General features: G+C 44.6%; 7 protein-coding genes across 7 annotated transcripts; 3 read left to right on the top strand and 4 right to left on the bottom strand.

Annotated features, from left to right (window-relative positions):
* Positions 1-1,136: 1,136 nt before the first annotated feature.
* M430DRAFT_15747 (hypothetical protein) lies at positions 1,137-1,658 on the bottom strand (the record flags this gene model as incomplete). The annotated part of the gene is made up of 1 exon (XM_024863315.1): positions 1,137-1,658. The coding sequence occupies one exon, from the start codon at positions 1,656-1,658 to the stop codon at positions 1,137-1,139; it is 522 nt and encodes a 173-aa protein (XP_024723593.1).
* Positions 1,659-6,220: 4,562 nt separating this feature from the next.
* Positions 6,221-6,938, bottom strand: M430DRAFT_32867 (hypothetical protein; the record flags this gene model as incomplete). Its single annotated transcript, XM_024866244.1, has 2 exons — positions 6,306-6,938; positions 6,221-6,251 (listed from the first exon to the last, which is right to left on the bottom strand). A coding segment is annotated over exon 1 (238 nt), but the record flags the coding sequence as incomplete, so codon positions are not given.
* Positions 6,939-10,542: 3,604 nt separating this feature from the next.
* Positions 10,543-11,419, bottom strand: M430DRAFT_24861 (hypothetical protein; the record flags this gene model as incomplete). Its single annotated transcript, XM_024865147.1, has 2 exons — positions 10,543-11,328; positions 11,387-11,419. The coding sequence occupies 2 exons, from the start codon at positions 11,417-11,419 to the stop codon at positions 10,543-10,545; spliced, it is 819 nt and encodes a 272-aa protein (XP_024723595.1).
* Positions 11,420-20,121: 8,702 nt separating this feature from the next.
* M430DRAFT_63645 (hypothetical protein) lies at positions 20,122-22,093 on the top strand (the record flags this gene model as incomplete). Its single annotated transcript, XM_024869071.1, has 4 exons — positions 20,122-20,136; positions 20,580-20,854; positions 21,018-21,411; positions 21,553-22,093. 4 exons carry the CDS (start codon positions 20,122-20,124, stop codon positions 22,048-22,050), a joined length of 1,182 nt encoding a protein of 393 aa, XP_024723596.1. The 3' UTR covers positions 22,051-22,093.
* A 674-nt stretch (positions 22,094-22,767) lies between these two features.
* On the top strand, positions 22,768-23,246 carry M430DRAFT_197264 (hypothetical protein). The gene has a single exon (XM_024864134.1). The coding sequence runs from the start codon at positions 22,868-22,870 to the stop codon at positions 23,114-23,116; it is 249 nt and encodes an 82-aa protein (XP_024723597.1). The 5' UTR covers positions 22,768-22,867; the 3' UTR covers positions 23,117-23,246.
* A 1,027-nt stretch (positions 23,247-24,273) lies between these two features.
* M430DRAFT_39159 (hypothetical protein) lies at positions 24,274-25,824 on the top strand (the record flags this gene model as incomplete). The annotated part of the gene is made up of 2 exons (XM_024867297.1): positions 24,274-25,242; positions 25,308-25,824. The coding sequence occupies 2 exons, from the start codon at positions 24,274-24,276 to the stop codon at positions 25,632-25,634; spliced, it is 1,296 nt and encodes a 431-aa protein (XP_024723598.1). The 3' UTR covers positions 25,635-25,824.
* A 996-nt stretch (positions 25,825-26,820) lies between these two features.
* Positions 26,821-27,988, bottom strand: M430DRAFT_94700 (hypothetical protein; the record flags this gene model as incomplete). Its single annotated transcript, XM_024869854.1, has 2 exons — positions 26,821-27,363; positions 27,425-27,988. The coding sequence occupies 2 exons, from the start codon at positions 27,986-27,988 to the stop codon at positions 26,821-26,823; spliced, it is 1,107 nt and encodes a 368-aa protein (XP_024723599.1).
* Between the last annotated feature and the right edge of the window lie 2 nt (positions 27,989-27,990).

Consider the following 27,990-nt stretch of genomic DNA (forward strand, 5'->3'; position numbering starts at 1 on the left):
CTTCTAGTGAGGGGGAAGTGGAGGAAGATTCGACGTCGAATGGCGCCACCTCCCGGCGCTTGATCTAGAGATATATGCGCCTGGTAGCGCGTTGAGGGGGGCTTGCTCAGTCTGGCTGCACATGTATTTGGGAGTAGAAGCAGGAGAAGGATCTCGACTTTCGAGATCACAGGCGGGTTTTCAGCAGACCGGGGACGTCAGCTCAGATGCGATATCGAGGGGGAGGAGACTCTGCTCGAGACGTAGTAGGTAGGTAGGTAGTCCAGCGGAGGAAGACAGAGATGGCCCGGGCAGCGGGGGAGATCAGGAGGGTCCAGAGGCCTACATGAGCGAGCAGAGCGCAATTAAGAGAAGAGGGAGAAGAAAGAAAGAAAGACGGGGGGGGTCGTTTTGAAGATTGACTGATTATTCCGGAGGGTTGGAGAGTTCGACGTCTGAAGATCCTTTTTTGTACTGGAGTCTGGAGGTCCTGTCGTCCTTGTAGGGAAGTGAGTGGAGTCCCGTCCCGGCGGCCCACCCGTGACCCATCAGCGTCCTGACTCGCCGTCAATCAGGTACGGCCTGCGATACCAGGCCGTTGCAGGTCGCTGTCTATCGTCAAGCGATAAATAATATGGGTTAAAATAAATAAAATATTAATAACATGCTGAGGTGCATATTCTCCATGCACCTTGCAACGTACGGAGGCCTCCCAGATATCGCCCTTAGCCCTTCACGGTGCAGGGTTGGCGCAGCACTATGCCATTGGGCTGATCATGGCCGCCCCGAGGGGGCAATAATAAGGTGTATTATTGCCTGCGGAGGCAGGATACGGAGTAAACTGCCAATTCCCCACAGAAGATTTGAATAATAGTGCCGCAGGATGGTGGGAGACCGTAAGTGGCATCGATCCCTTCTCGTTGCCCTTCCGACTGTCACGATTCCCTCCCGGCTCGACGTCAGGAGCAGTATCAGTGCCCCTTTTCCGTGCTTCTTCTCTCTCTACGGAGTCCAGAGGGAGTGCTGGGCGAGCGACTCCTGCTGCAGGACTGCGCCATCGTGTCCTTGTGCGTCGCGAGAGTCCATCTACCTGGGATCTGGGAGCGAGGACAAGGGAGGGAGGAGAGAAGAGCAGAGAGTCAGAGACGGCCCCTCTGCTACTGTATCGTCCTCTGTTCTGCTCTCCTGGTCTCCTGCTTTCCTGCTTTCCTGTCCTCCTGCTGGCTGCTGTTTCTCCTCTGCATTCTGTTCAGCTGGCCGAGTATCGTACTCCGTAGTCTCCCTCCTCCAACGACAGCACCCAGGACCTCAGTACCTCCGTACCAACCAGCAGTGCAGCCTCTGCAGACAGAAGGGGGCTTCGGGGAAGCCAACGACCCCTCCTCCCTGGTAGCCTTCAGCCAAGGGGGGAGCCATGCGTCTGCCGCGAACCCTGAGGATGAGCCCTGTAGCGCAGCTGTTGATACAGCACTGGCCAGGGGCAGCGTCTGCCGCACACCTCTTCCAGGCCCCGGTTGTTGCATGGCCGGCTGCCGTTTGGCTGCTGAAGCCTTGCAACGGCATAACGGTGGGGGTAGCCCGACTAGCATGGCTCTCACCAACTGACACCAAGCCTCGCAACGCGCACTCCCAGTAAACTGTAATATACCCAGTCGTGCTAGTCGTGGGAAGATTGTCATTTTGACAAGAGGTTGAGAGGTCGAGAGGTTGTCCCGACAAGAACAGTAGTGTGGTATAGCAAAGACGCCGTCGAGTAAATGGCAGTCGGGAATAATCCCCACGGGCGCCCGTCGCTCGCCGGACTCGAGCGAAGTGGCAACGGCGTGCCCGCCAACCACCAACTACGACTAATACGACTACGACTCGTTCCTGGGCAAAAAGCACAGCACCTTAGTCGCCCGCGAAAAGAGCCTTCTCACACTGCCTACTACAGTACACTACTACTTGCACGTTGCAACAGAGATAGGAGGATGCAGGAGCAAGAGAAGAACGGCCTCGCCAATGCCATCCTCTAGGTATGTACACTTGAGAAAGGGGGAAGATTCGGGTCCAGGGGGCTTCCTCTTCACCCCAAGAACCCCCTGTCTGGCTCCCTCCGGAGGGGCGCGGGAGAGGATTGGATTGTTGATGACTGCTCATCAATGATAGTTCTCGGTGGCCTGGCGACAAGTACCGCAGTTCCTGACTTCTTCACCTCACGAATAGCCCAAGCCCACGATTGAATCAGCACAGCGATTGTCCACGATCCCATACGGGAGGGTGTCGGGCTGATGGATGTCGAAATCTCGAACACTAGAAGGGAAACAAGGGGTATGCAACGATTAGGTTCTTGAGAGGGCGTCGCTGATCTGTACTTCATCATATATCATATAACGCTTTTGTCAGGCGTGCTTGACTATTGAAGCCTACTGCGTAGGTATGATAAATAGTATTCAATTTCTCGATAACTGTTCTGATAACACAAAAGATCCATCTCACCCAGCTGCTGTCAGCCTATCGCCTCTACTATTCTCCTACACCTCAAGAGCCATACTCCGTACAGAATACAATGTGCATTGCGTGCAACGTTCGCAATTGCGTGGATTCGACTATTCTTAAAATTCCGACGAGTCGGCATGATTCAATCCATCCATGCGAGTAAGTGCCTAGCACAGCGCGGCGCAGTTGGTTGTCTAACTAGCAAGTCCCCTGGGCCCTGTCGTCAGGTCCCTCCCGCCTCTCGGTAGAGGACTAAAGGTTTAGTACCGTACACCAGTACCTATAGTACAATACCCCAGATGCTAGGTGCGTTGAATCGTTCCGACCACATTTTCGTCACTATCACTACTTCGGTCTCTTGGCCGAGATGCCACGCCTAGAACGAGCGCGGAGTGAATGAAGATGACCAGAGCCCCGAGAGTCGGAATCAGAGCAGATCAGAGCAGGAAAAGGGAGTATCGTGAGCATGAACCCAGACCCCCCACTGCTGCGTACCATATGTACGTATGTAACGACCTGTGACAACCTTGTCCGTGCCGAAGCGAAGGTGTTTCCATCACGGTTCACTCCTGATCTCGCCTTAACCTCACCGCACCCCACTCCCCAGGATTCGAAACATCGCGTCCGGCTCTCAGTGAACTGCCATCAGTATCGTGCAGATGCTGCAGACTGCAGGTCCCCATCCCCATCACAAATGATGTGACAGTGCCGACCCAAATGGCACAACCGGCTCCATCACAACCCCATTATTCCAGCTCCTACGACGTAGAAACATCCTTAGCGAGACTGGCACTGATACTGATGCTGTCGTGCCCCCCGGCACTGCAGGAACCGCTCGAATAGCTAGGCCTGTCCTGTAGCTCACCTTCGCAGGTCTGAGTGCACGCTGCCGAGAACAGACAGAGAGCTTCGGATCGTGGACCGTGAACCGTGAACCATTCCGTGCGCCCTGGTAACAGAAGGACGGAATCGCATTACTTAGCATCTCATCCTGGGCAGACCATGTCCCGAATAGCTTCACTAGACTCTGCTGTCACATGGAATATTCCGAGAACCAATAGAGAACGCTTGCGGGCGTGAAACAAGAGGCGAAGGTGGTCTGATCAGAGCTGTCAAGAGAGCGTGAGTTTCTATAATCGGGTCTGCAATTACAGCGTTCTCGAGAGTCGAGACTCGAGAGTGGCCCACCGAGTCCTCGATGCATATCTGACTTAGACTTCGCAGCTGCCAATGCCGGGTCCTGCGTCTTTTCTCCAGCTTTTGGCCCTTGCTCGGCAGCCCGTTGAAACGGGGTCGAAACGGTGATTTGATATGCTGACACACCTCTCAGCCACAATAACCTCCAACTTTCTCCAACTCATATGATAACCAAAGAGACCAGACAGCTAGGTAGAGTATTTTGATGGGCTATTGACGGCCTGCCTCAGGATAGGTACTGTCTGTACAGGACCTGAGACGTCTGGTTCACAAGATATACCCATCTGGCGGAGAAAAACCTGCGCTTCGGAAAAACACCAGCCGAATAGCTCTGCCATCCCCACTTTACATCCTCTTTGAGGTAGGTAGGAAGGCAATTTTGTAGCAGAACGCCCATCATATTATCCATTTAGCTAGTCGCTACGTATGGCTCATCGTATTCATATTGACGCAACGATAGGATCTTGATCCTGTATCCTGCTCTGAGCCGATGATGCGCCAAGATCTAGATCAAGAAAGTTAGTCGACTGCTTGTTCATGGAGGGTATCTCTCTTCCTCGCCACAGCATCCTCACGATACTGAGGAGAGGCGTTACGTGTCGCTTGAGTCTTGACACTCATATGTCTCAGGCTAAGCGCATCTCAGCAGCAAAATCCCAGCGTCTGGGTCTGATGTGAATCAAAACCATCATAACCTGCCCCCTCCTGCGAATCAAAACTCTAAATACCCGCCATGCTGGCTTCTCCAAATCCGCACTTCCCTGTACCGCCTCGATGCCATCCCTGGATAGGCTTCCTCGTGGACGCTGCGGATCGTAAGGCACAGAGGATGCGGGCGAGACGATGACGAGGAGGCCGATTCCAAAGCCAACGACTACCATTTCCTCTACCTCTCACGCGCCTCGGAGGTGTTCACAAGACCATCATGCCCAAGCCATCGTGAGGTCAAGGACAGTACCAACCCGTCGGACGGCCTACGCTGTAAGGCCTTCTGCGTTGGCTCCAATATCTTGCAGACGCACTAAGACCACAGCTGAGATCACCTTCAATGCTGGTGATCACCTCGCAATCTTCCGAGGGCGCCCCTCCTCGGGATCTTCCTTGCGGCGTCCTCCACTCTTCATCGATATGCGATCTCATTTGTAGTCTCTAGAGCCGCTCACTACTCTCTGTTCGCCGGCTTCTGCGGTGCATGCTACTGTTCATCATACATAGGTTAGCCTAAGTCTTCAACAACGCCACCTGCGCTTGGAACTGAGAGCGGAGCGTATGAAGAAGACCTGGGATTGCCGCTTGGCAAAACGAAGCAGTCCAGTCCTGATTCCCATACCTTACCTACCTTACCTACCTACCTTATGTAGAATGCGGCACGCATCCAGCCCACAGAACGGCGTCCAAAACATCATCCATCCCGAATCCCAACTACTCTCCCTAAGAGATGCCTCTCTTGGGAAGAGTTTCGAGTTTCACGCCGCGCATCGAATCGGAGACTTTCCACGCCTGGCTCTCAAACACGGCTGAATCTAGCGTACCAGCCGTGCGAGGGCAGGGACAGGGGGCCGATGCACCTTTGATCGCAGCGGCCAGGAGAGGGTTACTACTTATTACCTTACTGTACGCCGTAGTGAATTAGAGTTTATAGTTACTACCTGGGTGCACTCCGCACTCCGTAGAAAGTACGGCAGCCGTGGCTTAAGTAATCATTAGGTAATCCGACGGTGTTGCATCGACGACGACTTGGAGAACACCAGTCTTCTTCCTGCCTGACCATGTATGCATATTATTTGCAGTACTCCGTAGGTCCATAAGAGCAGCCACTTCTACCAGCACCACTTCACCAGCACAGCTTTTGCCAAGAGTGTATATTTGACTTCACTGCTCTTAGTACAGTACGAGTATCGTCCCTGGTCCGACGACCGTTTGGGCATAATCGGCACCGAGAACATGGCTTGCACCACGGCAGACACCCCCAAGAGCCGGAACCCCACCATGTCCTAGACCTCGACCTCGACGAATATCTAGCTAATCAGAATAAATTCTTATACTTGCGGGGAGTCTCGCCGAGTATTTGTTTGGCCACGGTGGACATCCTGCCTAACGACCTTCTTCAGATTCAAAACCCAGCCAGCCTCAACGCAAAATTCGTCATGGGGAGAGCGAGTGCGACGTCGTACTCGTGGCTTGCTATCACCAGATCCATGTGCTGTTTATTTGAGCGTTTTGGCTCCTGGTTTATTCTGCAAGCGTTGGTCTGCGACCTCTAGTTGAGGTCGAAAGTACCGGGTATCAACTTTACTCGCACTGCACTGCATTGTATCGTACATCCTTTTCAAAGTATGCCACATATGTTTGTTCAAGAGAAGATACTAGCTTAAAACACAATACATGCTCATCACTGGCAGACGTTTCTGAGCTTCTGAGCCCTCGCTACCGCACTCTACGTCAGTTGGTAGATCAAGCAGGATTTTACGATTCCTATAGTTGCTAATCATAGGCCAGGCGGTGCGAGGGGATGGACATGGTCGTGGAAAGAGAGAGGGGTTGGTACGGCCGTGTCAAAGGATATCTAGGCTGGATAGGAGACACAACCGCCTCACGTGAGTATGTACTCCGCGACGTGTTACGGAAATGACTCTCTTATACAGAGTAAGCACTTCGTGTATGTACTATTGCCACCTCACCTCACCTCTACCCCGCTTCGCGCAAGGAGATTCCAGCTGCACGCTCGGCCGTTGCTTGCTTCTTCGCCCTTGCCTGCATACGAGCTTTGTCCAATGTCCACAGCAGCCACTGGCATGCTCCCTGATCCCCTCTGATACCTACCCAACAGTTCATCGCGCACGAAACGGCGGTGGTGATGAGCAGGTGTACTCCGTATAGATAGGAGAAGAGCGGTATGAGGCAATGCTGGAGGACACATGGGGGGGAGTATAGAGAGGAGAGAAGGAAGGTTGGACTAGCGATGCACGGATGTTGCAGATGCATACAGCATATAGGTACTGATGTCCGTATGTACAGCATGCGGGTGCCGCGTACGTGCTGCTGCATAGCAGAGCAGACTATGCGGTATGCTCGACTTTTGCGGAAGATCTGCTAGAGATTTGGTCCGGTTTCGAAGTATGACGTTAATGTTGACTCTGCGCTTAGATTTCCTTTTGCTGGGTGGGAAAGGTGGGTGGATTGAGTGGCTTTGGGAGAAAGAAGATAAACACACAACTTACAAGTGAGCAACTCGAGGATTAGATAAATGCTATCTATGCATGCACCTGATCACCTCCAATCAAGATCCATATCGCGTCCCAGGACCGACAGGTGTTGAGCCCTTCTCTAGAGGGAGAAAGACAAGGCAGGTTCGAAGATCGCCAAGCCTACCCTACCTCCACATCTCTACTGTCTGTGCAAGATCTCTTTCTTATCGAGTAGGAAGGTGGTGCAGCATTATCTTGTGCGTATACCCCCCCCGCCCCCCTCTTTTTCCCCCCCAAACACCGGGGCGGCGGGCCCCGGCGACTTCCTTCCAGTACGTTTGTGACAAGTAAGGGCAGCAAGTGTCCATATGCCCATCTAGGCGTATATCCCTCAACATTAATATAAGGGGTATAAAATCACCAAGCTCCTAGGTATTCCTATCTTATACCTATATTACAAGAGCAGAGGATACAGCGTGTTTGAGGGTTGGAAGCTTAGAGCATGCGGGTTCGGGTTGAGAGTTAGGAATAGGGGGCATCTCTGCCCGGCTTTCTTCATGCTTCATTACCCTCTCTCCCAATAGAAGTTTCCTGAATGCTCTCTACCTAGTAGCTATGCCTCGGACCATCCGTACGCCCATCCTACTCGCCCAACTCACCCACCTACCAAATTTATACATTATAAATTATAATCTCCGAAACACTACACAGGCTATCCTAGAAGCTAGCTATACTTATTGACTGATCCCTACCTTACCTACTTAGCTACCTACTGTTTACTAACAACAACTTGCGAATATGAAAATATATCTGTACAGTACCTGCCTTGTAGAGCGTTGCTGCGTTCGTTGTACCGTGGGACCACGGCTGATTTACCTGATTGATAGGTTGGTTAGTTGGGGGCCCGGTGTTACAAGAGTAGTAATAGAAACCAAAAAAGTAAGAAAAAGAAAGAATAATAAATAAAATGTTAAGGACGTTACCTTAGGAGACGGAGTATAGGCGCAAGTCAGCAAATTTATATGGTCTAGGGTCGGTTCTAACCGCGCGCGGCGCGGTTCGGGACGGGAAAGGGGCTAGCTACGGTTAGTTGTCTCCGGGGTAGCACAGGATGACGGGGCTATGGATATTACAGCTGGAGAATAGAGTTTCGGGTCAACGGGCCTATTGCCTTTAAGTTTTTCACCGTGTTTATTAGAGTTTAGGGGCTGAAGATCCAATCTACATGGCTCACCAGCTACTCTGTCACTCTGTGTACAAATTGGTAGCACGGCATATTTAAATGATATATAGACCAGGCCTATATAGCAACGGCGTGGGTGAGAGCGCCAAGCTCGGGTCTGGCATCAGTATTTTGAGACTCGAGGTACGGGATGGTGGATACCGGAGAGGAAGAAGGGCAAGGGCCGCAAGGCGATAGATGAGGATCCTGAGTGGAGGAGAGGGTGGCAGGAGACCGGGGACACGTTTAGAGTTAAAGGGGGAAGGGGAGTACACAACTAATTGGGGAGCTGATGATAGGAAATGTTGTAGAGGGAATTGGAGACGTCTAGGAATTCAAGTAAACATACAGCTTGGTAAGTGATAGCATCAAGATCTTGATTTAGAAGAACGGAGGGAGATCAAAGCTGATAGATCTAAGATCGCACTCCCTACTACAGCCCAAACCCATCTGCCCCAACCCTAGCTTTCACCTCCCTCTGGATACTGGGTTGGAGTGCCTCAAGATCCGCATGTCTACAATTTTGAGTTTAGAACAAGTCTCAAACCTGCATCATGTTCTGAGCTCTGATCTTTTTACCTGACGCCAGGCAGAGTTCAGGCACGATACTCTATGCGAGAAACACGGCGCGTTGCATTGCACTCGGTTGTACAGTTGATCCAAGATTAAGCAGGAACTCCCGCTCTCCGTGAGCACATATGCATCCCTATCTATGCACCGTGACAGAATCCCATCTGCCGGGCATGCACACTGAAGCCCCAACGAGGACACCAAAGCTTTGAGAGGGATCCCGAGAGAGTCTCGCATAAGAATACCAGATTCCTAGAAGAGGTAGAAATCACACCCGCTTGGGCATACATGCTGGGAACGTGCATGCCCCGGAGGACTTCACGTATCAGGCTTGAGGATCAGACTGTGCGCTTTCTCGGGATTGGCTTTAACTGGTGGTCCATCTTCAGCGGAGAATCACTCCTGCGAGATGTAAAGAGAGGTGCGGTGTGTCAGCCCATGAATCCAAGGTCTTGATGAGAACAAAGGCTTTGAGTCGTCGTGGAGCACTTTTCTCCATCAGGAATTTGATGGGATGCTTGGAGCATGAACCGGCTCAAACGGTCAAACCAATAGACGTTCATAGCCCCAGACTTCCTACGAATCCCCCCCTCGTAGATACAGACCCGTAAGGTATACGAATGTAAGCAGTGCACCTTGATGACCATCCCTTATTCTGTCCATGTATCCCGATCACCTCGAACTTCGAGTCACGGCACAACCCCCTTGAATCTGAAAAGTGATAAGCAAGATAGGTTCTCCGCAAACATCTAGACTCTAGATAATGTGAAGAAAGGTCACGAAGTGAAGTCATATCTGAAACCAGTCTGTGCTCCACTCGGGAGTACACAGCGTTCCTAGGTCATATATGCTGACGCCTGTGGGGGAGCCTGCAGCGTTGCGCATGAACCATAACAACTGGTGATATAACACGCCTATTATATGCTCCTACAGCCTAGGGACCAATCTGGCATCATCGTCACCCGGCCGGAATAGGGCGGTGGCGCGCGCCGATTGCCTGTCAGAAACGGTCTATATTGCGCCTCTTAAGACGTCTTGCCGCAGGGAGCTTTGGAAGTATATCTCGCCGCCCGCATCAGGGCAGCTGCGCACTCGGCCGTAAGATGTCGCGTCCCAATTGATGGCAGATGGATGAACGGGCCAGCTTCCCCGCCACTGATCTTTTCTTGCAACTAATCCGTCACAGCAAGCCTCGCATGACCCCAAAAGGTACCAGGATAGCGCAGTGTGCACTGTGCATATAGCAGAGTGGGTTGTCACTTCTCACTTGCAGCATCGCTTGCGGCTTGGCCGGCAAATGTGAAAAGCACATGTGTTTTGCTTCACTATTTGTGAGGATGTGAGCCGGGCAACGCCCAGTGGCTGGATGTTTTGGGAATCACAACAAAAAGAAAAAGGAAAATAAATCTCCGGAGGATCTCGATTCTCGACTGCGGGGCCTCAATGCGGTTAGGAGAGAGCAGGCACTAAGGTACACTACTCATGAACTCCACGAAAATCCTCAGCGCGGCATGAAACAATCTACATACCTAATCACAGTTTTTATCAATTTCAAAGACCCGAATCTCACTTTTCCTTCCAAGTTGTCGTGATGTGAGGTCTCTATAGGATGACACTAGATGCACTACGTAATCGAACCTGCATGTTCGAGTGGTATAAGAGGTACTGCAGCTGAAGTCTACAGCTGCTTCTTGACAAGCAATGTGACAAGTGACAGGTGTTTGCTTTTTCCACTCGATAACTGGAGTTCATATCAAAAGATTTGATATTCGGGTGTGCCGAGATGGTCGGAAAGTCGAGAAGATTTTGATAACTAAATTCATTGTGATAATTGCAAAAATACACAACTCTTTGGATTAGCAAGTAGGTAGTAGACAGAGATTAGCTATTCTTTACATACTAACATACCTACTGATGGAACATCCCGTCAACAAGCGATGGAGCAGGACCTTTGAACGCCTGCTCCCTTGATACAATCTTTCCATCTTGAACGTAAATGCGCTTTTGGCCATCTATCTTCCCCTCTTCATACAACCTAATGATGGCTCGAAGATTGGTGTGTTGATATTCGGGCGCGTACCAAGGGTGGTTGGGATCCAATTCGCTACGAAGCAGCTCGAGATGCTTCTTTACATCAAGTGGAGGTGGTATGAAGCCAGGGTCAAACTTGATCTTAGAGCAGTCAATGTTACCCTTTTCGTCAAGTGGGATGTTATTTTTGGGCCTGCTGTCCTCATTCTTGGCCGTCTCTTGTGCGTTCCGGACTGCCATTGCATTCCTAGCTACCTTGCGGAGGTACTCTAGAGTGATTTCCTGGTTCTGCTCCGCCCCGCTGTCGATTGGTTCCGCCCCGCTCTCGCTCTCGATTGTTTTTTTCGCCCCGCTCTCGATTGGTTCCGCCCCGCTCTCGCTCTCGATTGGTTTTTCTGCCCCGCTCTCGATTGGTTCCGCCCCGCTCTCGATTGGTTCCGCCCCGCTCTCGATTGGTTGCTTCGCCCGGCAGACAATTGTCTTCTCGCCCTTATTGTGTAATTTTTTTGTTGTTATCCATTGCTGTGCGCTGGTGGTGGTGGTAGACGGATGGGATGGTGGTGGTGGTAGACGGATGGGATGGTGGTGGTGGTAGAAGGACGGGTGGTGGTGGCGATGGTGGGGTAGATGGATGGGAAAGAAGGAAGCCGGGGGGATGAGGGGCTTTGATACCAGGTAGCTCTACTAGTTTGTACGCTAGTCACGTAACCGAACGACTTACCCACGTGACCTCGTCTTCCGCACCAGACTCCATGGCCCGTCAAGCCACCGTCCAAGACCTGAAGATGGATCCTAATCAGGAAATACTGCGATACAAGCCCAGACCCCAGAGAACAGTCGAGCTAGATCTCCAGGCATGTGTCGACCGGGGCATGCCTCCATCAGTGAGAGAAGAGGATTATAATACTCTGCCACCATTGAATATCGACGATAAAGCTATCTAGAAATCCGTCGAGCAGCCTCCAATGCCCTAACCCTTTGGAATCCCTACGGACTCGTCATTTTGGTCCATTTTGGCACAGTCACTCCCAACCAGGTTGAGAATCTGTTCGAAGATCAACGAGCCGGAGATTTAACTGTAATACGGCAAAGTCTTGCGACTAGACGAAGAAATCACAAAATACATTAAAGGAATCCCGGCGTGGCCCACTACCAGTCTACCACTATAGATAAGGCAAGGAGAAATAGCTCTTTTCTGAGGTCTCTTCTCGACCTGACTCTCCGACAATAGTTAATAGTATTACATACTCTATATGCGTGCAAGGCTCAACGTATTCTTAGCTAGGCTGCTAGGCACATTCAGACGAGCGCGTCTTGAGGCAGCAAAGACCATTCTCTGTTAGAACCAAGCTACCTTTCTATCCGGCGACACTACACTTTGTTTCCTCAGACCGGACGGTTTCCCGGCTGCTCTGGGCCCTAGGAATCTGCCACAAATTCCATTTAAAAGATACGGGTTACAGTATGTCACCATGGATTTGTCAGGTGCGCTAACACGTAAGACTACAATGGCTTAGAAATCAAGTACAGGGTAACTACGTACTACGACCGAGGTAATAGTAGGTATCGAGGAGCATAAGAATAGAGGGTAGGGAGGGGAAAGAAGAGGGGTTTAGAGATTAGTCTATAGTTAAAGTAGTGATATACCTTCGAATATACTACGACTATCTATCGACTCTTACCTCTTCTACTCTATAAAAATATACCTAACATTCTAATCTCTTTCCTTTACTAAAAGGTTATAGACTGTTAGAGTAAGAAGTAATAACGTAGACACGATAGATAAACCTTAACAAGACGTAAGCCTCTTCTTAAGTAACTCTTTAGAATACCTCTTTATAAGTAGATAGCGGCAAACCTAGTACGACTCCCTAAATGTTAATAGAAATCCTTTCCTTAAGTAAGACTAAGTTAAACAAGAAGATCGCCTAAGTAAGGGTAAAGTAGTACCTTAAGTAAAAACAAGACTACCTTATAGCGCTTAAGAAGAGAGAGGCTCCCTTAATAAACCTATACGAATTTAATAACTCTCTTAAAGTAGAACGGCCCTTCTAGTAAACTTATATTAAAGAAACAAGAAAGAGCTATTATAACACTCCTTTTATTCTACTAAAAAACAAGACATATATTAGTATTACGACCTTCTTATTTGACTAAGAAATAGAGTTTAATACCTACCTAGAGAGTTATCTAACAGATACTAAACGCGTTAGCGCTATAGTAGTAGTACTAAAGGATTATATTAAAGAGCGCTAAAAGTCTTTTATTTTCTTAGAAAAAAGTAGATTAGTTCTTAATATAACTTAAGGAAAAATAAAGGCGTAGCTCTTTTATAGTATTATAGATAAGGGTACCTACTTCCTTAAAGTAGTGTTAAAACTCTAAATGTTAACTTAAAACTAAAACAAGACCTTTAGGAATTTCCTTTAATAGTATAACTCTTTAGTTATTAAACTTAGCTACGCCCTCTTAGAGATATTCTGTATCTACCTTCTTATTAATTGTTTAAAGCCTAAGTTAAGGGCCTATATAGTAAGTAGTAGGGTCTTAGATACCTTTAAGGTAGTTAAGGTAGTAGTGTTAAGAAAGGAAACTCTTATTTAGATAAGGTAATAAGAAGGCTCTTATAAAGCCCCTTTAACACTATACTATACTAAAGAAGGCTCTTCTTATAATCTAAAGACCTTATCTACACTAGTAAACACGTAAGGGGTATCTAGTAGCTAAACTTTAAATACGTAAAGGGACTCTCCTAACGTTATAAAAACCCTTTTAGTAAGTAAGGTATAAGGTAACTACTACTAATACTAGTAGCCTAGTTATTAGGCAAATTTGTACCTACTATATAAATACTCTACTTACAGACAGTCTAGGCATACTTACGCTTAGTACCCTAATAAGGCTAGTACTTTAGGCGCTAATACTACGCTAGTAGCCTACTACGTTATACCTAAACAATAAGAAGAGAGGCGACCCTTAATAAGTATTTAGGTAGAGATGTATATTAAGGGTAGCTAAGTAGCTATACCGGCCTTACTAGACTTAAGAGTAGAAGTTAACCTTATCTACTTACGACTATTAAGACAAGAGGTACTATAGTAACTTAATAATTACATTATAGTATCCTTACTATTCTAGAAAACAACAACAAGCTTTAGATTATACGATCTGTTTATTAAGGCCTAAGATAACTACTTAATAGTAAGGCAACATTAAGGCAGGTTTGTTATTACTAACATTAGAGACTTAGATGTTATACTAGGATTTCTATAGCTAGAGGCTATAGACCTAATCGTTTTATAAAAGACCTAGACGTTTGTATACCTTACGTCGTCTTTAATAGTTAGGCTATACGTAATAAAAAAAGAAATTAGAAAGGCGATAAAAGAAGCTTAATTTATAATTATAGCGATAGTATAACTAATTATAGTTAACCCGGAATCCCTAGGTAAAGAAAGACTATAAAAGGAACTACAAGAAGATAGTAAGGCTATAGTAACCTTACCTAGTAAGTACTAACAATTTACAGACGTCTTCTCTAAGGAAAGGGCTAGATTACTACCTATAATTAATAGCCTTACTTATATAATAGACCTTAAAGGAGACGTAGTACTACTATATAGCCGAATCTACCTACTTATAAAGGTTAAGCTAGGTGTCCTATATAAATATTTAGATAATACCTTAGTAAAAGGATAGATCTATCTAAGTAAGAGCCTTACTAGTACTCTAATACTATTTGTTCTAAAGAAAAGAGAAAAGCTACGACTTTATGTTAACTACTAGACGTTAAATAGTGTAACTAGAAAGAACTAAGCCCTTATTCTATTAATTAGAAAGATCCTTAATCAGCTGTCGTAAGCCCGTGTCTATACTAAGCTTAACCTACGCGAAGCGTACTATTAAGTTTGTATTAAGGCTAGTAATAAGTAGAAAACGGCTTTCCGGTACTAATATAGCTACTTTAAATACTATGTTATGCCCTTTAGGCTAGTAAACGTACTAGCGACCTTCTAGTCCTTTATTAATAAAGTACTAAGAAATCTTATTAATAATATTTGTATTATATATCTTAATAATATCCTTATCTACTCTATAAATAAAAAAGAGTATACGTAGTATGTTTACTACGTCCTTAAACGTCTCTAATAACACAACCTTTATACTAACCTCTTAAAGTACAAGTTTAATATAAAGTAAGTAGGTTTCCTAAGATACGTTATTAACCTATAGAGAGTTTATATTAAACCTAAGCATATCTCTATAATCTAAGAATAGCTTATTCCTATAACTATAAAAGACATTTATGTCTTTCTAAGGTTTACTAGGTTTTATAAGCGCTTTATTAAGAATTATTTAAAGATTACTATACTACTAACAAATCTCCTTTAAGGCGACGTCACTAGTACTATTACACTAAGTTCCGAAGCCCTAAAAGCCTTTTACAAGCTACGACTAGTCTTTGTAAAGGCCCTTTTCTTACGTTACTATAACCCTAAACTACCTACACACGTAAAAACAGATATATCTACCTATACTATTAGTACTGTCCTTTTATAGCTATAAGAAGGCCGCTAGTACCTTATTACGTTTATTTCTAGAAAGCTAAAGGGGCTAGAGCTACGCTACAACACCTTTAACGCTAAGTTAATAGCTATTGTTAAGGCTTTTAAGTTATAGAGGCTATACTTAGTATATATATAAAGTTTAGTATTAGTTTTAATAGATTACCTAAACTACTATTACCTCTTTACAAAGCTAAAGTTGTTATAGTAGTAAGCTAGATAGCTAGAGGAACTTTCTGTCTTTAACTTTAAGATTAAATATAAGAAGAGTACCTAAAACCTTACTAATAGGTTGTTATAGTAGCCTGACTTATAAGATCCTAATAAGTAATTAGAGACGTAACAAGCTCTCTTAGTAACTTTCCTTAATAAATTCTAGGTAAACATAATTACCTTAAAAGCTATTAGTCTTACTATAAGGCTTGTTTAAAACTAAGCTTTTATTTCTTTTATTCTTCTAATTCCTTTTGTTCCTTTAATTCCTTTAATTCTTTTTAAAGGTCTAGTGACCTCCTTAACGTATACTATCTTAGTAGAATTACTCTAGTATAAGAGGCTAGACTTATGCTAGCTAGTAGACTAAGGCGATCGTAGGTCTTAGAGACCTTACGCTTCTATTACTAGAGTATTAAGTCGCGAATTAAACACTCTTATACTAGTAGAGAACTCTACTTAGAGTTAGGCTAGTAAGAGTAATAGCTAAGTAATAGTAACGTTAACGTTACTACTATTACTATTAGAAGCCCTTTGTAATACGTAGTAAAAAGACGCCTTTATTACTAATAAAGAGTAAAAGAAGTAGTAAAGTAGCTAAGACACTACTAGGTCCTTATAGACATTTAAGGATAATACACTACTATAGTATTATAGACGTATATATATACCTAATAATCCGGGCTTACGTAAAGAGTTACTAAAGCTTTTCTATAACGTACCTACTATAAGACACTAGAGAGTTAGTAAAACAAAAAAAAGGCTTTTCTAATCCTTTTTTTAGCTAAGTCTTAATAAAGACGTCTACTATTACGTTTCTACTTATACTATCTATTAAAGAATAAAGGTAAGGACCTATCTACTATATAGTAAGTTAGCCTTACTCTCTATTCCTTCTAAACCTTAGTAAGAGATCTTACTTAACTTTATTACGTAGCTACCTTACTCTTATAATATAGTAAGTAAACTATATAATTTAATACTTATTATCGTAAACTAATTTACAAAATTTTCCTTATATATTCTAACAACTAATCGTCTTACTAGTAACAGGCTAGCGTCTCTTCTAATACACTACGTTATACAACAATTTAGAATTCTAGATAGTATTATCTTAGACTAAGGCTCTTTCTTTATAAGTAAATTCTAGAGTAGTTTCTACTAGTACCTAGTAATATTATAGTAACTTAGTACTACTTATTACCTATAAACAGACAGGCAGACAGAACAGTAGAACTAAGCTATTAAGTATTACCTTTAAACTTACTATAGCTTTATATAAGACGACTAAGTAACTAAGCTAGATCTTACAGAATTTGTATATAATACCTTATAGTACTCTATAATAAATATAATACTATTGTACGCACTATATAAGTACTAGCCGTAAGGCCTTAAGGACATACCCTTAAACTAGTTAAAGCTAGTAAAGGCGCTAGTAGCTAATATATAGGTAAAGTAGCTATAAAGTAGCCGTAAAGAAATTATTATATTCCTTTAGTACTCTTAAAAATAGTATAAGAAATAGTATAACTAGAACTAGAAAAAGATTTTATTTAAAAAGAGAGACTAAGTACTCTTATTAACAAAACACCTAAGGTAACGTCGACCCTCTAGGAAATTTATAGATAAGTATATTAGTCCTTACTAAATTAAAGACGTTATTAGGGACTATAGACTTACTTATAGACTATACCTCTTTTTATTAGTATAGCTATATCTTACCTTTCTAATTATAAGCCTAGAACCCTATAAGGCACAAGAAGGCAAAGTCCTTATAAGCCTAATAGATATCCTAGTCTTAAATAAAGAAACATTTAAAGTAAAAGCTATTCTTAACTATAAAGGCCTATAAAGAAACAGACTCTATCTTATAAAATAAAAAGGGTATAACGATTTAGAAAACTTATAAGAACTATAACAAAACCTTAATAATAGCCTACTTTTACGTAAATACAAACAAATACATTAAGATAATCGTTAGAAAGGTATAATATTACTAGTATAGTTATAGTAATATAAGTACGACTTCTATATTTATTATATAAAAACTTAAAAACCTAGGTATCTTAAAAAAAACACTAAACTACTCTTTTACTAGTAAACACCTTTTAAAGCTCTACTAACTTTATTATTATATATCTTAGAAAAAAGAAAAAGAAAAAAAATCTAAAGTACGATCTTACTTATTAAAGACGCTTTAACCCTTAGTTGTCTATTATTTGTCCTTATTACTATCTTTTCTACTATTATTTTCTTTATTATTATCCTTTATAGTATCTACTACTACTTTATCCTTTACTTTCTTACTTCTTTTAGATCTCTATAATTTGTACGCGTACTACCTTTAAGTTAGTAGTAACTTAGTATTAGAGTAAGAGATACTTATAACTTTCTTAAAATAAGACACGTACTTTTTAAAGACAGTAATATAGTCTTACTATACTTAGATCGCCTCTTTTATAAGCTAATTACAACAGTCTGCCTTTATGTTTATAGTTATAGTAAACTTATTATAAAGCTCTAACTAATAGATAATTTTTACTAAATAACCTAACTTTTACTCTATACGCTCTTCTCTATCTACTTTATTACTATAAAGCCTCTTCTTTACTAACATTATAGTCTAAGACTTTAAATGTTAAAGGCTCTTCTTTACTAAAGTTTAGGCGGCCTAAATTATAGCTTGTTTATATTAGCTTTAACTTTACTATAAACAATAGACTACCTTACCTTATCCTTTTTTGTAATTACCTTTTAAAGTTTAATTCTTCTAGCTTAGAGAGTTAAAACAACCTAGTAACGTTAATAAAGCTATAACGTAAGAGCGTCGCCTTAAAAGGGGTTATACTTACAAAAATATACTCTTTCTTTAGATTTTTATAATAAACGTACTTTACTAATATAGCTACTACACTATTAGGCCGTTACTCTTTACTAAAAAGGAATACTTATAGTCGTTATCCTTATACTTTAGTAAGGTACTCTATAGGTCTTATAAAGCTATTTAGTTTAAGTATCGCTTATAAGCTACTAAACGCTTTGTTAGTACTATGTTGTCGTTAATAGTTTAATAAAGGTACGTTAGAAGTTTATTAAAAGAGTCGTAAAGGGAGGGGGGCGTAGCGGCGTTATATTCGTATAAGGTAAAAAGAAGAAAAAGAGGTAATAAACTAGCGAAAACAAGTCTTTATATACCCCTTAGTACTATAAAGGACAGACTAAGTAAAGGAAGACAAAAAAAGTGTTTTTCTATATTTACTTAAAAAATATAATTATAAGTAATATAGTTTAATCCTTATAGCTACTTACTATTAGTATACTATCGACCTTCTAGTAAAGAGTAACAAAGGATTTCTAAAAGTAGTAAAAGAGTAAGGAATACTAGCGCGCCTAGGTAATACGGTTTGTATTACGTATTAGGGGTCTTACGACTATCTAGCGACTTACTAGTACTTTACTATAATGTGTCTTTACTAAAAGTAAATATAAGAAGCGCGTTAAGTAGAGATCTAAAAGTACGATATATAATAGAAATCTCGCGGTTTAGCTATACGCCTCTACTACGCTATAAAGTCGCTACTATTCTTCTTTTCTTAATACTACTAGTTATATAGTTATATAGTTATATATTTACTCGCTAATTTATTCTTGTACATTTATTCTTGTTTCTAGAGAGGCATTAGCCTGTCCTAGCCTCCCTACGATCTAACGGCTACCTATAAGCTTCTAAAGACAAAAGCTAAAAAGGAAGGATACTATATTAGGTACGCTAATACGTAAGACTATAATAGCTTAGAAATTAAGTACAAGGTAACTACGTACTATAACTAAGGTAATAGTAGGCATTAAGGAGCATAAGAATAGAGGGTAGAGAGGGGAAAGAAGGGGGGTTTAGAGATTAGTCTATAGTTAAAGTAGTAATATACCTTTAAATATACTACGACTGTCTATCGACTCTTGCCTCTTTTACTCTATAGAAATATACCTGACAGGATTCTTGGTTAAGGCAAATAAGCTAATAAGGGACTAGGTTCTTTGCTAATTAGACTGGTCTTACCTAACTTTGTCTATTTGATATTATCTCTTGTTGCTAAAGTTTTATCTATGCTTGAAACTATAATGACCGCAACTAGAAAGGGAATAAAAGAGTACTACATGCTTAGTATAGTACTGTCTCTGGTCAAAACCAGACTATGGCCTGCTTCCGCGCCTGCCAATAAGGGAAATTCTTCTGATCAGATTAGGATACAAAATCTACTCCTTAAAGGCCAACAGGGGATTTACTCCCAGCTGATAGATGGCCTCGTCGGCAAGTCGTAGTTATTAGCGGTGTCCGAATAAATTCATGGACTACAAACCTGCCGGCCACGAACCTTTATTCTTTTGGAGTGAAGAGTTCTATCTTCAATTTTTCGCGTACGGGGTACAGGGTTACATGCGCGATTGCGCGCTCGCATTGAGTTGGCTTGCGCTACTATACAAATTACTACCTGTAGACACACGCTCGCTACACGCTCGTTACACGTTTAAACCTGCTACACGGTAACTACACCGTGAAAACAGACCATACCGCTCCGGTAAGGTAGGTGTGCCGCCTTTTCGCATTCGCTATAAGTCGTGTAAAAGCTCTTTCCACTCATTCCGTCGACGTCCCATGTCAAGAGACTGCAGCAGCATGGCCTGCAGGAGAGTGAGAAGATCCCCATCCATGGATACTTCACACTGAATCGGAAGTGGCCGAGGCCAAGGAGCTGGTGGTGGATGCGTTTATGGCATAGGGCGGGAGCGGGAGCGGGGGTGGAAGTATTCAAGACCTCCACGCTACTGACTCCAATCATATCAGGCGTCGAACCGCGGCGGTCCCGCAGAACGCGCCGAGCTGGAGGTAAGGTTGATCGCGCTCTTGCTTCCACCTCAGCGAAATAAAAGGTAAATCTTTACGAGCACTTTGAGAGGATCCGATCTGTCACTTGTGAACCCTTCACTCTCCCTACTTACAAAACTGCTACCCTTTTTTACATTGCTCTCTTGTCCCTCCTAGCCTGCATTCTATCGGACAAGGCCCCGTCTGCGGCAACGTGTCTTGTAATGACCATGTACGATGGCCAAGAAGAACTCGATAACCTTGTCTAGGACAAGAACGATGAGGTCTCTGATAAGGCACAGAAACAAATGCGACTCAGCATCACTTGTCGTAAAGTGGAAGATCTCGCAAAAGAAAAATTTGGAAAACCAGCAACCTTAATATCCCCATTGATCATAGGTGGCTTCAACATTCTCTACAGGATACGCCTCGAAGGAACATCTCCAGATATTATAATCCGACTGCCATGTCCAAGCCTTGTTCAGTTTCCTATTGAGAAAACTATTCAAGAAGCAGCCACGGCAGCCTTGATTGAGAAACAGACGTAACTGCCTATTCCCCGACAACTCTTTCATGGCGAGGAATCGACGGTTGGCCCTTTCGTGATTATGGAACGCATTGAAAACTGCGGGAGTGTATCAGCGAGGCTGACCAGGCCGAGTGAGGATCCCTCAGCCTTTCACGTTCTAGATCCTAACGTTCCCGAGACTAGGTACCTTACAGGCCATCTGGGGCAAGGTCGCACACAGTCTGCTGCAGCTTTCCCGGATAACTTTCTCACGGATTAGGTCTTTAGTTAAGGTCAGCAATGGCACGTATGAAGTGCGTGGCAGGCCAATAACTCACAATATGACCGATATAGTTCGCCTCGCGAATATCCCTCGTTGTGTTCTTCCACCAGAAGGCAAAACATACGAGACTACAGATAAATGGTATACAGCATTAGCAGATATACATATCGCACAGCTTATCTTCCAACACAACGACCTAGTTGCTTCTAAGGATGATTGCCGAAATAAGTACGTGGCACGCCAAATCTTTCGCAGATTAGCCAAACAAGGTCGTCTTTCTATCTTTGGGTTTGCCGAGGATACGTGGTCTGTCCAATCATCAAAAATCCCAGCTTTCTCACTCTCACCGGCCCCTTCCAGCTTCGACTTGTTTCGACTCTGGGGTAATGATTTTCGGGCCGGAAACATACTTCTCACTGAATCGGACGAGATCGCTGCTCTCATCGATTAGGAATATACGTACGTTGGGCCTACACAGTTTATCCTCGACCCACCTTGGTGGCTTCTCCTTGAGACCGCTGAGATGTGGTCGTCCGGCATCGATGAGTGGAAGAAAACATACGAATTGCGCTTGAAGACTTGGCTTTCTTCTATGAGCAAAGCAGAAGCAGGCATGACAGAGCCCAATCCTTTGCCTGCACCATTGTCTACGTATATGCGAGAAAGCTGGGAAACAGGGCGATTTTTTCTCAGTTATGCGGCTAGGAAAAGTTGGGCGTTTGACGCTATGTACTGGAAATTTCTAGATGAGAGATTCTTTGGCGCTCGAGAAAGTGGCATTTTCAAGAATGATTTGTGGAAAACGAGGATACATTTATTGAGCGAAGAAGAGAGAGCAGCCATAGAACCCTTTGTGGAAAGAAAGATGGCCGAATCCAAAACACGGTGCATTATCGACTGGGATCCGACCGAAGCACGACAGCGTTTTTCCGAGCTATTGTTTGATTAAGAGAAAAAGTGTATGGAGCAATTAAACTTTTAGCCACTCCAAGCTAAAAACATTCAAGTCTCCCATGGTTTTTGCAATAGAAGTACGTACTAGTACCTAAAGTACAACTAGGACTGTTCAAGCGGAGTCGTTAGTACATTGCAACAGTACCTTAACTGTTGGTGACTTCTTGTGCAGTAGGCATGGCAGGCTGGCGGCAAAGGGAAGCCAGGATACTAAAACATCTGCATCTCCCTACCTTATAAAAGCTAAATACTTCTCTTCTTCACAAGTTCACTCATCCAAAACCTCGAAACATCACTCCCGCGGGTTCACTTGATGGCCCTACAACGTCAGGAAGAACCTACCTTGGCGAGATCCAGAGATTCGCCAGCCAGAGAGACACTGCGGCAAGATCCCAATTATCCTGCTCGGAACTAATCGTCGACCTGTAGCCCGACCGCCGACGGCACTGCAAAGAACTAGAGAAAGTACCACCAATGCCGTCTATATTGACATTAACGACGCCGATGAAAGGACCATAGAGCCGAAGGCGTAGACAATAACGGTGGTCCGTTGGAAGCTTTAGAAGCTACCGCTAGTAGTTCGTGCCACACTCTCTATCATAGAGGTTGTACTACTAGAAAGGACCAGAACCACATCCAGCCCCAGCCCTATTTAGAAGCGGGCATTAGCACAGTTCCCACATTTGTGTTATCATGGGAAAATGATTACTTACTTTACACAAGACCACCAACGGCACCAGGCTGCCCATACCGCAGCACTATCAACACTACCCCTACCTTAATAGGTAAATTGGATAAAAATTCCCACCCATATGACCCAGTGCCGAAATTCATTCAATAAGAGGCCCTCCAGCTCTAAGCTTAACCTCCTCTACGAAATTCGTCGCCTCTACATTGTCGTCAATATTTGGCTCCAGATTGTTGTTCAACACTATTCCCTGCTCTATTCCGTTCTGATCTTCATCATCACTACTCACTCTTATGTTGGCTGTTGGCTGGGTCTAAATTTTGGAGGCGGGAGCAAGTCCATCATAAGGATTCATTGCTCCACCAAGACTTAGAAACATTGTCAGAACTGCCGCCAACGGCATCAGCTTGTACAATTCCCGCATCTGCTTCGTGGATGCGCCAAGGAGTGACGTGACGCAACTGTTGGAAGCAAAGTCATAGCACCGTTTGCTCTGCTATGCTCAGTTGCATTGAGCGCATTTCTCAGACACTGCGCATTGGTCGACCCGGGACGGATGAGCATCCCACGCATATCCAATGTGCTTATATCGAAGTGCAAACCATCCAGACTCAACAATGCCTACCGGCACCGCAATTAATGGTGTTTGAGGTAGAGATGGGCTGGAAAAGGGCGCGTGTTCGTCCTGCGCGGAGACCCTGGGAAGTAAGCAGATTGCATGGAAGACACTGTGCTCAAGGCGACCACATATGTTTTTCGTCCGATGGATAGCACTGCTACCAATACTTGAAAGTATCTTGAGGATGGTAATTTGATGTTGCTTTGGCAGTCTTGGTGGCCCTAAAGCGATCCCAGCTCTGGGCTAGAGCTCAGCAGAGCTTTCGGGGTTTGAAACTTTCATTGGTATTGCTTAGGGGAATTACAGCTTGGATGTGTCGAGACTGATTATGGAGAAAAAGAATGGGAAATATATTGAGTATATGAATATCGACTGGAAAAGGGGAAGTGTGCTTTAATTTTCAGCCGCGGTCCTTGGAGGCTTTGTCATGGACTCATTTCATGGGTAAGATGCCGAGTGGAGCTGGATGATCATCAAAGATACAATACTCCATATCTGCCTTGCTGCTCGGCGAGGCTTCCATGTCTACAGAGTCCTTTTCGCAACCTTTCGCAACTTGAGAGAGAGAGCTCACCTGTTTGAATTGCACTCGAATACTATCACTCCCAACGGCTTGTGTCGTGTTTGGATGGATTGTTTCCAGGTAGGCGTCGCGATTTAATCGTTGGTTCAATCCACTACCGCCCCACACGGATGATTGCGATGCAGATTCTTCGTTCCGCTAGGTAATCTTATTATTACTGTGTCTCCACGCCAGGCTTTTCAGGGCCCCTGAATATGTTAAGGGCAATGCGTTTTGTGTTTTATAGGACCTTAACACCCGATACTATGGAATCTGATATTCTTGACTGTCCTTCCAAAGCCATCTCTTTATCGAGGTCTTGGCGATCGTCAAAGATATCATTCACGCCATGGAGACTCACGCAATCGACCCTTTTCTGACACAGCCCGATCGCTTGGTACTGAACATTCTGCTACAGGATATCCAGAATGCGAGCAAGTCCAGTGGCGGAATCTCTGCCTCAGAGAAATCAGGTCTTGGAGGAGACAAAAGACAACATGCTGAAGATATATCACTTTTAGAAGGGCTTAACGACGAAACCAACAGCAACTTCCAACCGACTGTCTTCACGGGCTGGGATCAAGACGACTTTCAACGCCTTCCTAATTCGATAAATAAATATATTCTCGAACCATACATACGATGGGCTCGAGGAGTGGTCCGCAGGCAAACGGATGTCGTTTTTCTTACACACATCATCATCTATCTCACCACGTCGGTCCCAAGTGCTATTTTCCTCTATCTTCACTTTTGGTGGCCTCATGCGATCTGCCATTGGGTTATGCAGGGACTTTATTGCGGACCATTCACTCTTCTGCTCCATAACCACATTCACAACAATGGCGTCTTGAGTAAAAAGTATGCTTGGTTTGATAGAGCGTTCCCGTACATTCTGGAACCACTCATGGGCCACACTTGGAATTCATATTACTATCACCACGTTAAATGCCACCATGTCGAGGGGAACGGCCCAGAAGACGTATCCTCCACAATACGATACCAGCGTGACGAAATTGCCGACTTTTTGAAGTACTGGGGCCGTTTTATGTTCTTCACCTGGATAGAACTTCCTTTGTACTTCATCCGGAAGAGAAAGCCACGTTTGGCCTTCGAGTTCTTTTCCTGTGAGGTTGCTTCTTATGTGTGTATGTACATACTGGCTAGGCAGAAGTTCTATCCAACCTTGTTTGTATTGATAATTCCTTTTGTGCAAATGCGAATCGGATTGATGGTTGGCAACTGGGGTCAGCATGCCTTGGTGGATGAGAATGATCCAGACTCCGACTTTAGGTCAAGCATCACCTTGATTGACGTGCCGGTAGGATTCCTATCGCCACTCTATTCTTGACAATTAGCTAAAATGTTTTCTTCCTACGCCAATAGAGCAATCGATACTGTTTTAATGACGGATGGCACACGGCACATCACCTTAATCCACTTCGCCATTGGCGTGATCAACCACTCAGCTTCCTTAAGGCAAAGAGCAAGTACGAGAATGGACAGGCTCTTGTGTTCCACAATATCGACTACATGATGATGTTCGTCAAGCTTATGCAGAAAGACTACGACTATCTTGCTCGGTGTCTGGTGCCAATAGGAGACCAGATCGGAAAGAGCAATCAAGAGCTGGCGGCTATGTTGAGGTTGAAGACGCGAAAGTTCACAAGTGATGAGATTCAAAGGAAGTTCATTAAGCGCAGGAGGCATTAGAATCAGAGATTCGTGGAGGAACAACAGAACTCCAAACTAAAAGGCGGGAAAGTGGCCCATTCTTGCAAAAGGCCAAGGCCGGGCCAAGCACCGACTGTCGTATAAGCTCATATAGTGGACGGGCCACGGCGTTAGGGTTGTTAGGGAGCAGCCTTAGGGACTACTGTAGCACAGACTACTTTAATTATCCTACCTAGTTATTAGGGCCTGTTCGCGCGTCAACTAGAGGGGGTTCTAATTGGTATTAGAGAGTCTAAGAGCAATTAGAGGCACTTTTGGTGTTCGCATGTATAAACCACCTTCAATAGATAATCTATAATCTATAATCTTAATCATATTCCCGTCTTTCTTTTCACAAGAGAATTGGTGTTGACGAAAACTCTAGATAGTTGCTACTCAGCACCGCGTCTTAGTCGAAGGCAGCACAAAAATCTACAATACAACTTGTGTCTATGCGTTGTTTAAAACCATCTGATACCCAGTATCCTCTCCATACTGTCACTAAGTCGCCTCTCGCTCTACAGAATCTGAAAGCGGCAGAATTCACGGACGAAGGTTCGTATTCTGGCCTCTGTTTCCGAAAGCGATCAATCGTTTTGATAATTTCAACAGTAATTGAGCTCCTGCATCACTTTCCGTACGCTAGCTCAAGGAATTCAGATGTCAATCAATTGACGGAGTCGTTGAAATCGCACCCGAGACCTTCTCAATGTCCTACTTGAACCCATCGTGGAATGATCCGGACTCTCTACGTGATCCTTGGAGTCAGGGTACAATGATATTTCACCACGGGACGTCCGTCTTGCAGAAGGGGCAGGACTTGGGACTAATTACGTTCACAACACGGGAGACAGTGAGTAACCTCCGGTTTGCCTGTATAAACCGCCTGAAATAGTCATCCCGCCACCCCAAGACTACTCGGTCTTGCAAACAAACCCTCAAATAGCTACGGATACAGGACATGTCTTCATTGCCAAAGAAAGAAAGGCTAGAGAGACTGCAATTACTAGATTCTCTCATGGAATAATAGAAGAGTTTAAATCACCGAGTCTTGTTAAGCTAGTTGTGCATATATAGACAGTAGACTTAGCTCTTATAGTACCTCCTAGGGCTATTCAGCAGAGAAAGAAGTCACCACCACTATATCTAAGACAAGTACTAGAATTTAGTAGACAGTGCAGCTATATCAGAACTTCCCCGGTATCGTCATAGCCAGCCTATTCATCACATACTTTCCGGCCGTGATAGGCGGGAACTTCGATGGGTTATCCTCACTCACACAGCTAGGCAACGTCTCGACCTTCTCATCATAGTTGATAGAGAAGAACATCGGAACACTGTACCGCTCCTTATCCGTGCGATTGACTACCCTGTGCACCGTGCTCTTGTAGATCCCATTCGTCCAGCGCATCAAAAAGTCCGCAACGTTGACAACGATGCCTCCTTCGACAGGACCAGCGCTAATCCAGCGGCCATCTGGAGAGAGGATCTCTAGTCCTGGGTTGGAATCTTGTAAGAGGAGAGTGAAGCATTCGTAGTCCGTATGGGCCCCGAGTCCAATCTCCTCATCCTCACTCACCTCGGAGAGCGGTTTTGGATTCTCGCTTGGCTTGTATTTAATGAGGCGGCACATGCCCCCGGGGTGGGTCATCATGGAATCGAAATAGTCTTCTGGAAGGTCGAGAGACAGCGCAAAGAGGCGGAATAGGTGTCTTGCCAATTGCATCGTCTATCTCGCCATTAGTATTCAGTGTGTTACTATGACATGAAGCGATGGTCCATGGACTCACAGTCCCATAATATTCCTTAATACCTTCATAGAAACCCGGTATTTCAGATTCATCCGGCCAAAGATTTTGGCTACTAACAGATGCGCCGTCTAATTCCACATACTTCCCATCCCCACCCGTGGGGTCAAGGGCAGCTTCATATGCCCAGTTGAATGCTTCTTTGGTCTCTTTTTGTGTGAAATTATTTAGAGACGAATAACTCGGCGGCTCATACCCTCTGAAGTATTTCGACTGTCTCATATGTATCTTGTCTTTCGACTCCTGCGATAGCTCCGTGAAGAATCGCTCGGCAAGTTCCAGGGTTTTCTGGCTGATGAGCTCCATGCCGTGCCCAGTGATGTAGAAGAAGCCTATGGTCGTGCATGCTTCCCTGATTTGACGGGCTACGGCCTGTCGGGCGGAGAGGGAGGAGGAGAAAGAGGGAGAGAGGTCGATAATTGGGATTGAGTCGAAGGAGACTGCGCTAGTTGTAGGTGTTGATTTGAGGCGAGTTTCAAGATATCGTTGCGAGTCGAGAGCCGCAGCCCTGGTGGCGTCGACTGGATATGATGCAACGGCAGCCATGT

This window comes from Amorphotheca resinae, assembly GCF_003019875.1.
Source record: "Amorphotheca resinae ATCC 22711 unplaced genomic scaffold M430scaffold_2, whole genome shotgun sequence".
In the NCBI taxonomy this organism is placed as follows: Eukaryota; Fungi; Ascomycota; class Leotiomycetes; order Helotiales; family Amorphothecaceae; genus Amorphotheca; species Amorphotheca resinae.